The sequence below is a fragment of the Denticeps clupeoides genome, chromosome 9 (assembly GCF_900700375.1).
Source record: "Denticeps clupeoides chromosome 9, fDenClu1.1, whole genome shotgun sequence".
Classification (NCBI taxonomy): Eukaryota; Metazoa; Chordata; class Actinopteri; order Clupeiformes; family Denticipitidae; genus Denticeps; species Denticeps clupeoides.
Window position 1 is genome coordinate 11,958,724 of NC_041715.1, and position 11,564 is coordinate 11,970,287.

Here is an 11,564-nt window from a genome sequence, read left to right on the forward strand (position 1 = left end):
AAGATTTTGAGTTTACAAAACTAAGATCCCTGATAAGGCCTAACTTGTCAAAAAAAGAACATGCTCGGAAATTGTTCAGTGCTAGACAAATACTTTTTTATTTTATTTTGTGTAGTGTGTGCATGTGCGTGTGTAAGTGTTAGATTCGTCTAAAATACTTTTTGATTAAGTGGGTTTTCAACTGCTTCTTAAAGGTGGTGGTAGTCTCGGCTAGTCGAATGGAGGAGGGCAAGTTGTTCCACCAGCCAGGGACAACAAAGGAGAATAGAGTTGATTGGGATCGGAGACCCCATGAAGAGGGACTTTTCAGTATCATTTCATTTGCAGATCTCAGAGGGCGTGCAGAGTGTAGCTAGCTAGTAGTGTGTTGATATAAGAGGGTGTCTCCATTCACCATCACCTCCGTGGACGTTTGGCCTGTTTCTCACCGCATGGTGGCTCTGCGGCTCTGTGGCTCCATGTTGATTTCCATGTCGAAGACATCCATTTCCAGATCACCACTATCATCACCTCACCTCTCCTCCTCAGGTTCCCCTGGCTGGCCGTCCACAAACCACACCTGTCTTGGTCATCGGGCGTGGTGTTGGACATTGTCATCATCACTGTCTTCTGCCACGGCCCTCTCTGTCCTCAATGTCAACACCAGAACCACCACGTCCTGTCCTAGACACAGTCCCTGCTTGTTATCATGACCTAACTGCCACCTCATCGGCCAGGTGACATGACGAACACCCTTGCCACTCACCAACACCGTCCTTGATGTCCTCTCGGAGGCCAAGTACTTCACAAAGCTGGATCTGCACTCTGCCTACAATCTGATCTGTATCCACCATCTTTCCGCAGTTCACCAACCCTGGAAACCCACATCAGCATCCCTGGAAAACCACATCCGAATTTTATTTGCTTTATCCGTGCCTACAGTACAGTACAGTTAAATTTGGGAACTTGAATGGTAGCAACTATCAGCTCTGGATCTGCAAGAATCTCTCCAAAGCATTCCAAACTATCCAAGGCCTGAAAGAAGTGCAGCAATCAATGGCTTACAGAACATGGAGGCTACAAGACATTGCTGGAGCTTTGTCATTAGTAGAGTTATGGTGGGCACCAACCATCCCATCTGCACACTGGTTTCTCCCTGAAGAACATCAAGTGTCTTTGCAACTGGGCTAATTGTTTTCACATATTCTGCAAGAAATCTCCACTGAAGTAAACCTTCATGGAACATCAAGCAAAATCTTTGCAAATGTGTGTCAATATATGTCCTTACATTATGTCTATACTGGACATTTCTTTATATGGGAGGTCATGGAAATTCTGCTTTTTTTAGTCAGGGAGAGTCATGGAACAGTCCGGGAATTTTAAGTCTGACATAGACTGGGAATCCTGATACATAAGCATTACAACTTAGAATAAAAGCATACAAGAACATCTCGCTGCATCCCTAGTTTGTGTTAAAAGTTACTACTAGCTCATCATTTAAGTACAGCGGCTGTCTGCAGCGGACACACCTCCCTGAGGAAATATTGACCGAAGGAACAGGCGCTCCTCCCCTGGTTCAGCTCGGAATCAGGACTGTGGCGGAGCTGCCACTGCACCATGAAAGTCTCCAGCCTGCAGCATGTCACCCTGCCACCTGATGACTCCTCATCCATAGCACCGTTCACCAAAGCAGCAGATTAAAGTTCAGCATGGCTTCAATCGGGCAAATCATTTTCTGGAGGTGCAGTATATGAAACTGAGTGTAATTAAATTAGACATTATTCTAAAGTAGTTGTGACGTTCACAATCTGTTATAACATTTCCCAATCTGCAGTATGATTGTCCTAATATTTGTGATGGCTGGATTCATAATTCTGTTACTGGCAATAGCTTTTTCACGTGAGTAGAGGAAAATGTGTTACACATATATTTGTTGCATTCCAGATGGTATTGTGACTTTTTTTTATTCTTGATAGGTTCTCAGAGTTTTGTTCAGAGCAGTGACCAGTCCCCAGTTGGAAATCTGGGCCAGGATGTGGTTCTCAACTGCAAATTCAACCCAAAGCTGATCACAGGCATGCAGACCAACGATGTATCCATCACCTGGACGAAAGCAGGGCTCACCAGGCCTGTGTATAGATACCAGAACCAGGCAGCCCAGCTTCAGGACCAAGACCCTCAGTTTAAAGGCAGAACCCAACTTTTCCCAGATGCCATCGCTGGCGGCAACGCCTCCCTGCTGCTGCAGAGGGTGTCAATGGTGGACGAAGGGGTTTACCAGTGCAGTGTGAGCGCCTCTGGAGCATCGGGCTCTGTCAGCATTCATCTGTGGGTTGCAGGTAAGAGCGCAACCTAGAATATGACTTATTAAATACCTGTGTAAATTAGAAGGAGGACTAGAAGGAGGATTAGAAGTGATGGTAGGAGGACTCACAACTGATAAATGTCTTTCTAAGTTTTATGTACTGACCAGTGCTGAATATGATTCAACACTTCAGACTGTGCGGGTAAACAATGATGTGATAGAGATATCGCGATTATAGAGGAATCTAGGCATGTTGACAAGTCAAGACATTTGCCTTTTGAGAAAACAGGCCATAAAATGATTTTATTTAAAAATGATGTCTACAAGATCCACTGTCATTTAAATGAAATTTCATTAATCCTTAAAATGGATTTGTCCCATTTGAATAATGCAAATAAACTGTGTTATTTCAATCAATTCGACAACACTGTTGGCCCACTTATATAAAACAGTCTCTACAGGTATGAAGACATTACCAGTTTTCTGGTGTTTTAACATCATATATTAAAAACAAGATGTAATTAGCAGAATTGGATGCTTTTTAAAAACCTTGTGTGGTGTTCATGTCTGTAGGACCCATTTAATTGATTACCCAGAAAAAGAATAATGTAAATAATTTTATTTTAAATCTGAAATTCCTTGACTCTGGCTCTGTGAAGATCCTATACCATGACACATTTCCTGTGACTTCCCTGTACACTTCCTCCTACACTGGCCCACACAAGGGTCAAGAGTGCAGGTGGAACCATTACTTTGTATTTCTGTCCAAACACCTAAAGAAATAAATCTTTATTGCAGCGTATTCATCTCCCACGTTCAGCAGATCAATGACAACCCTAACTGCAGAAGCGCCGAGGTGGTTCCCCAAACCGAACGTAACCTGGACTGTCTACCAAGGCGATGTCCTTAACGCCTCCACTGAGTTCTTCAACAATTCGGCTGGAATATTCACCGTGGTTAGCACCCTCAAGCTGCCAGCCCACACTAACGAAACCTACACGTGTGTGATTGAAAACACGCTTGTGGTTGCAGTATCCCAGGCTACGCTGACAGGTAAACAAACTGGTAAAAAAGAACATGGAGCAGGTACTGCACAAAGCTCACAGATAAGATGACATTCCTGAGAATGCCGCACTCTCCCATTTCACCAACATTTACACAGACGCTACACAGCCTTGCCATGAGTGCACTTTCCTGGTTAGACAAGATCAGGCCAGACTGTAACACTTACCCAGTCTGATCTGTAATTACATATTGTTGAGTTAGTGTAATACCCGGACAACTGGAACACACAAGTCAACATGCTGGTGCCACTAATCTCTGCATAAACATAGCTTAAAACAGCATCAGGGTTTCAGAGTCCTCAAAGTGCATGTCAAGACGTCGGTGAAGCAAATTAGACAAAAATAATATTAAATTTGCGAGTGTATTTATTGTGGGAATTTACTCGCTGTGAGTGATGAGCTTAAAGGAAATTCTGGAGGTACCTCTAAGCTTTCAGGGTTGAGGTCTTAATGTCTTTCTACAGCATTTCTATTTGATCAAGGTCATTACTTGACTTGCAATAACATTTAGTGTATTAATATTTATATTTTCCTGTGCTGAGGGTTGTCCTCTTGCTGCAGTTTCTCGTGAGGAGTTGGGGTTGTGGATGTCATGGTGATGCTGAAAAATATACTAATCTCATACTAATGAGCAAGAGAGGTAAACTGTTTTGCCCACATTATTAGAAAGAGACCAATCAGGAAGCCTTCTCTCTGTGACCTTACTCAGTCTCCAATTGTCCTTATGAAAAGTTACAGTTACAGCATTTAGAACATGCCCTTATCCAGAGGACCTTACAACCTGTAGTTACAGTGACAGCCCCCCCCCTGGAGACATACAGGGATAAGTGTCTTGCTCAGGGACACAATGGCAGTAAGTGGGATTGGAACCTGTGACTTTGTCAGGACTCTAGGCCACTCCAGAAGGCGTTTTTTCTTCTGTGGAAGCCATTCAGTTGTTGGGTTACTTCTATGCTTTGGGTCTTTGTCCTGTAGTATCAGTAATTTTCTGTTGAGCTTCAGTACATGAAAAAACGTGAAAAAAATTGGCTGTGAAATGGCCTTATTGCAATCTGTCCGTGACCCAGATGCCCCTTCTACCATACTTCACAGTTGGGATAAGGTTTTGATGTTGATATGCTGTGCCTTTTTTCTTCACACATGTTGTGTGGGTCTTCCAAACCATTTGGTTTCATCTGTCCACTGAGTATTTTGGGAGTAGAGCTGTGGAACATCCAGGTGCTCTTTTACAAACTTTAAACGTGTTTTTTGGACAATCAGTGGTTTCCTCCATATTGTCCTCCCATGAACTCCATTTTTGTTTATTGTTTTACGTGTTGCCAGCAGGGATGTTAGCATGTGCCAGAGAGCAGGGCAGCTTTAACCAAAACCTCCAATCTCATCTCATTGATTGGACTCCAGGTCCATTTAGCTCTTGAAGATGTCATCAGCCTGGGGGTTTACACACTTTTTCAACCTGCATTGTGGATTATTACATGGTGTGTACATGCTTCAAAAAGAAAAACATCTGAAATGTTTTATGTAATCTGTCGGCATCAGGAAGCTTCTATCAATATGCAGGAAACTAGGCACAAACCATAATGGGATCATTGTTTCCTTTCTCCAAACATTTCTTTTAAATCAAACAGATTTAATTAATCTAAAAACCATCTTTCCAAAAGCCATGTGGTTCATCCAGATCTTAGCAAACTGTAGATGGGCGGTTTTGTTCTTTCTGCAGAACAATGGCGTTCTCCTTGCAACTGTGCCATGCTTGCTATTGTTCTTGTGTGTTCCTCTGGTGGAAGATTCTTGAACATTAATACTTGCCAATGTTACAGTTTCCTTTACTGAAATTGTATATCTGTACACCCCGTAATCAGAAGGTTGTGGGTTCAAATCCCGAGCCACCAAGGTTCCACTGAGGTGCCACTGAGCAAAGCACCATCCCCAAACACTGCTCCCCGGAGCCTGTCATGGCTGCCCACTGCTCACTCAGGGTGATGGGTTAAATGCAGAGGACAAATTTCGTTGTGTCACCGTGTGCTGTGCTGCAGTGTATGACAATCACTTCACTTTCACATCAGACTGAGGATTGGTGGAGTCTTAACTTTTTGGATAAGGTTTTGTACGTTTTTCCAGCCTTTCAAGCATTAACAACTTTTCTTTGTTTTCTTTGTAGACATCCTCAAAAGTTGCATTTGTCCCTCTCACGACACTTTCACAAACGTGAAGATTACACTGAAGCATGGTGCCCATTCACACCTGACTGCCATTACATATTTTATATGAGATATAAATGTATGTGTGTGTGTGAGAGAGAGAGAGAGAGAGAGAGAGAGAGAGACATGCACACAAACACACATAGAATCTCACTGAAGTGAGTACACCCCTATATTTACACATTTAGTAAAAAGTCTACAGTCAAGCAGGTTTGTGGTGACCACTGCCTTGCTAAAGGAACTGAGGGTGAAGGTGCTGCACTGGCCAAGCATGTCTCCAGACCTGAACATCTGTGGGGATCAAGGTCTCTAACATCCACCAGCTCTGTGATGTCATCATGGGTAGCCTAGTGGGTAACACACTCGCCTTTGAACCAGAAGACCCAGGTTCAAATCCCCACTTACTACCATTGTGTCTTTGAGCAAGACACTTAACCTTAAATTGCTCGAGGGGGGATCGTCCCTGTACTACTGATTGTAAGTCGGTCTGGATAAATGCTGTAAATTAATTAATTAATTAATTAATAAATGTCATGGAGGAGTGGAAGAGGATTCCAATGACAACCTGTGAAGCTCTAGGGGTGTTGGTAGCCTATTGGGTAAGACACTATGAACCAGAAGACCCAGGTTCAAACCCCACTTTAAAAAAAGCAAAACACTTAACCCTGAGTGTCTCCAGGAGGACTGTCCCTGTAACTACAGATTATAAATTGGTCTAGATAAGGGCGTCTGATAAATGCCATAAATGTAAATGTAACTCAAGAGAGTTAAAGCAGTACTGGAAAATAATTGCGGCTGTACAAAATATTGACACTTTGGGCACAATTTGGACATTTTCACTTCGGGGTGTAGGGGTACAGGCATTGACAGCCATGTGTTTGGTTATTTGGAGGAGACAAATTTACACTATAAAAGCTGTTCACTGAATACTTTGTATCAAAGTGTCATATCTTCTAAAAATTCACAGAAATGTGAGGGGTGCACTCAATTTGTGGGATACTGTGTGTATATATTACTGTGGCAGTGGTGGCCTAGCAGTAAAGGAAGCGACCCCATAAACATTTGAATCCCGATTCGCCAAGGTGCCACTGAGCAAAGCCCTGTTCCCAAACACTGCTCCCTGGGTGCCTGTCATGGTTGCCCACTGCTCACTTAGGGTGATGGTTAAAAGCAGAGGACACATTTCGCTGTGTCAACATGTGCTGTGCTGTGTATCAAAATGACAATCACTTCACTTTCACTTTCATATACAACAGCTCTGAGATATGCATGATTATGTACACTGAGGCCTGATGTTTTCAGTCATATTGATAAACCTGGCCACAAATCACCACTTTATTGTGTTATGTTGTAAATGTAAGTACAATGCCATGCCTTATTTTCATCACATTTCTCCATTGCAGGGGACTCGGGGCTGACAGCGAGTACAGATTATTCATTTAACTCTGCCACCCCCAGCCGGAGATATCTACACCTCCTGCTCATTGCCCCCTTGCTCTACTCATATTTCCTAACATGAAAGGGAAGGAAAAACCCCACTGATGGCACTGACCTGGACACTGATGCCACGAGTCCACTGACTTCTGTGACAGATTTGACACATACATCCATGATATGCACAGTGGATGTGGACAAGATACTGGACAAGCAACCAAACCTGCAATCATATCCTAATACAGAATGGAATTCATCAGCATATGTATACATAAGGAAATGTTCATCTGTGTTCAAGAAGAGAGACACATTGTTCAAGGAGAGAGACATATTATTATTGTTGTTATTATTATTATTATTATTATTATTATTATTTTGGTGTTGTACTTGTATAAAATCTATGGCTCATACTCTGAAGTTCTGCATTTTGGTGTGTAAATGTGACTCCATCAAATTCCCGTATCACCAATCCACGCCTCATTATGGCTCACTGTGTGTTCTCGGTAACATTCCTCGCTTATCAGTGAAAGAATAAGCCCTTCGTGACCTGACCTGGGGTGTGTTGAGGGTGTGTGAACAAACAAATATTCACATGTCGCTGGTCTTATAGGTTATAGGATGGGGACTAAGATTTCCACTCGGCTATAGGGCAGAGGGTCCCACCTCATGGGCGAACCCACCCACAAACGTGTTGCCAGGTACAGTTGACACCCTCCACACTTGACCCTGTCTGAGAGAGAAATGTAGGTGTCAGGATCCGGTCCGAAATGGGGGTTACTCAGTTTCATTGTTGTCATGTGAAATGTTCCCTAATCGTTTTCACCTGTGTTAATTGTATAAAGCTGCCCTGTTCGTTTCTGTTCGCGGTCAGGTCTTTAACGTTATGTTCCGTGTTCACCAGTGTCTACGTCTCGGATGTCTCCCCTGTCTTGTGCTTCACAAATTAAACCCCGGTTTCGTGATGTCAGGTGAAAGCGTCCTTCATTCCACGTCTTCTCGTCACTCCTCGTCCTCCTCTCCGTGCACCCGCCGCGTCATGCCCGCATGGACGTGACCGTAGGAGAGAGAAAAAAGAAAGGAAGAAATGCTGGGAAGGAGTGAAACAGAGAGGGACGCCCTTCCAGGGTAGAGTGAGCCTGCAAGTGATGTTGGTGAAGGGTTTGTGATTGTTTGACCATTAAGAGAAAGAGTCCATTTTCATTGTGTGCATTATGTGTCCATAATGATGCTACTGGTTCATTTGAAAATCCCTGAAGCTTTACTTGTTATAGTGGTGGTGGCTGTGGTGACCCTCCGGTTCGTTTAGCAGTTGCCAGAAACCATGATGTATCTGGTGGTCTCTTCACTGGAGCCTGCCGGTAGTCTGTGCGCTTGATTCCATGTCTCGGAGAAAATTAACAGAAGCAGCGGCAGGCGTTGGCATTGTACAACTGATACTGAAATATGAGGTAATAGTGGTATATTTGTGCAACAGTGGCACGGTACCCTAACTAGGACAGCCTACTAAGGTGAATTTAACACTGTCTGTGCTTAACAGGGTGACAATACTGTACTGTATAAACTGGGAAGTTACATAAGGAAACAAGTTTAAATTAAATGGAATTAAAAGAAAATCAATTAATCAACCAATTGCGTAGTTTTTCCAGATCTGGCAACGCGGGGTCATCCAGCAATTGGCCGTCGAGTCCAGTGTCGGGCAGAGGTGTAAAGAATGTAAACTTTTCCCAAGAATTTGTGGCTGAGTTAACTCTCCGCCGACTTTACAGCTTTGCTTTCGGTTTTGCTTTGTTGGAGCAGGCCACTTCCTTAACCGCTAGGCCACCTTTGCACCCGTGCCCCGTGGCGTCTCTTTCACTTGCTGATGCAAATCTTCAGTTCCATTCATTGCTGTCTTTTGACAAGAAAAAAATTTCTAGTAAACCTTGTAGAATTGTTAGATGCGTGCACCAGTTCTTTCTAGAATTGGAGCGTGCTTGGAGCCTAAAAGAAACCGAAAGTTCTCTCTAGGGACCCGCAGCGATTATAGGCCCTGCTCTGCAGTGACTTGTCCTGGGTGAAGCATGTTAAACAGACCATTGCATAGACATGGACCAAACAAAGAGACTCCGACATACCTCCTGGATCACTATCTTAAGATGAAAGATCTCTGTCAGATGGTTCAGGTGCAGATGTTTTCATGTTATCACGGATTTTGGAAACCTGTACAGTAACGCGTATACAGTAAGGGAAGATGATCTGGGCTGCACGTCAACAGTGCCAACAGTCAAGCATCTTCAGGCATCATTGCCCTTGTCTTTATAGATCAGCGGTCACTGTCCCAGTACTATTAATTTATCACGCACATTTTGGCATTTTGATTCAACCTCCCTGCTCGTTACCGCTTCATTCATGCAGTTCTTATTGACCTCCAGGTCCAGGGTTGGTGACCTCTGTTTATAGGTGGAGGACACAGGATGAACGTTGGTTATTATTAAGGCACTATTAGGGGTGTGGAAATTATTCTCATAATCGATGCATCGCAATGCAGACGTGGCAGATCCCCTTCGAGTGAATCTCTCTTCATGACTTCTGTCCCAACACACATCATGCGGTCTGAGAATGAGGGTTGGAATGAAAGTCTTCTGGCAAAGCAGGCCTCCAGCATGACACCATTGCAGAATGTACGGTTCTGAATAAACTGGTCAGATCATTTCTATATTTGGTTGCTTATGAATTAATAATAATTAATTAGTAATAAGCACCCAGTCGACTAGTAAAATAAGAGTTATATTCATTCATACAGACTCTGCCCATCTTCAGTCAGGGATAAAAGGCCAAAAGCATAAATTATACAGAAAAATACATATTAGGAAAGGAAAAACAAACAGTAAAACAACATAAATGGAAGCACATACTCCAATAGATCAGAAAATTATAAGCCTGTTTGTAGGAGAAATGGACCATGTACTGTAAGGACTGTTAATGTTAATTAAATTGTAATAAAGAAAATATAAGAATTTCAGAACAAGTACAATGAAATTAGGTGCAGTCCCTGAGCCAGAAAGGAATAAAAAATACTTAAAAACAGCCTAAAAGGAAGACAACTAGAATATATACTAATATAATACAAATTAAAAAATTAAATATGTTATGAATGTGTTAAATCTCATTTTAATTGTAAAACAGGCACAAACACACATATTATGTATATTTAGACAGTTTTTATTCAAGCTGTAACTCCTACACTCCTGCACGCTCTCTCAGATCAGCAAATGAAAGGAGACTAAAAATTCCTTCTTCACGGGGTCTCCGATTCCAATCATCTCTGTTCTCCGTTGTTGTCCCTGGCTGGTGGAACAACCTGCCCTCCTCCACATGACTAGCCGAGACTATCACCACTTTTAAGAAGCAGGTGAAAACCCTCTTATTCCAAAAATATTACAGACAAATCTAACACTTACACACGCACATGCGTACACATTGCACAAACGAATACAAAATGTATAAATACATTATAATTTTTCTTCGTCTAGCGCCTAACAATCTCTGAGCATGCTCCTCGCTGACAAGTTGAGCCTTATCAGGGCTCTTAGTTTTGTAAACTCAATATTCTATAGAAATCGAACGGGAATTGCTGGTGTCTTCCTCTTGTAAGTCGCTTTGGATAAAAGCGTCTGCTAAATAAAGTAAAGTAAAGTAAAGTTAATCGTGTGACATTCTGGGAGAAGAGTGGACAGAAATCATTTCACTGCAACGCACCCATTTCTTCCCCATCAGGAGACAGAAAAGGTCCTCGTCTCACTCCACCCAGAGTGTGCAGGATCTGAAGACCCAGTGGCGTCTCTCTCTGTCGGTGCTGTGTTTCCTCCACCCAGGGCAAGAACTACCTGCGACCAGCCCATGTGCCTTGCAAATGTCGACGCCTCACCAGTCTTTTGCAGTCAAGCTATGACCCTCACCATGCCACCACTGTCCTGGATGATGGCCACAGCATCTGGTTCCTGCTGCTGGAGAACGCTGGCCAGGTGGAGGGGTACCCTGTAGTCAGGGTAGTTCAAGCCAAAACTACTGATCCCAGCAGGTGTACCATCCAGGGAGAAGGTCAGTGCTTTCTTATTGCTTTATTCTCTGTCATGGCCAACGTGCCACCTCCAGCCCACCAGAGGGAGCAAGGTCAGCCGTGGAGACAGTGAGAGCGGGCAGTGTCCCCCCTGGCCACCTGACTTTTATACTTGGTGATCTTTGTTGAATTTCATTCCCAGAGACGCTAGCCTTCTTGACAAATGCCTGATTGATTCTGATTGTGTGACCACTTTGCCTGTCATCGAACTGGAGTGGGTCACTCCACTGGTGGAGCAGCGCAACCCGATCTGTCTGCCTGTCACTACTTTCCTGGACCATCTCCAAACCATGTTACAGGTTGAGACCGGGTGACAGGCGGCGTCACCGCGACTCATGTCTAATCGGAGCGTGAGCGATTATGTAATTGAATTCCGTACCCTGGCAAAGACAATGAGTGGACTGATGCATCCCTCCCCGCCATGTTCTACCTCCGGGAGGCGATAAAAGACAAAATGGTGAACTGTAAATGGGGCAATATGC

General features: G+C 43.5%; 1 protein-coding gene across 2 annotated transcripts; it reads left to right on the plus strand.

Moving 5' to 3' along the window:
* Nucleotides 1–1,573: 1,573 nt before the first annotated feature.
* Nucleotides 1,574–11,352, plus strand: vtcn1 (V-set domain containing T cell activation inhibitor 1). Of its 2 annotated transcripts, XR_003750796.1 has the most exons (6): nucleotides 1,574–1,720; nucleotides 1,814–1,878; nucleotides 1,956–2,318; nucleotides 3,083–3,337; nucleotides 6,953–7,681; nucleotides 10,740–11,352. XR_003750796.1 is itself a non-coding variant. In XM_028991571.1 (5 exons), the coding sequence occupies exons 1-5, from the start codon at nucleotides 1,689–1,691 to the stop codon at nucleotides 7,066–7,068; spliced, it is 831 nt and encodes a 276-aa protein (XP_028847404.1). In that variant the 5' UTR covers nucleotides 1,574–1,688; the 3' UTR covers nucleotides 7,069–7,824. The 2 variants fall into 2 exon arrangements, 1 of the variants encoding a protein (XP_028847404.1); XM_028991571.1 differs by lacking the exon at nucleotides 10,740–11,352 and having other exon boundaries at nucleotides 6,953–7,824.
* Nucleotides 11,353–11,564: the final 212 nt, after the last annotated feature.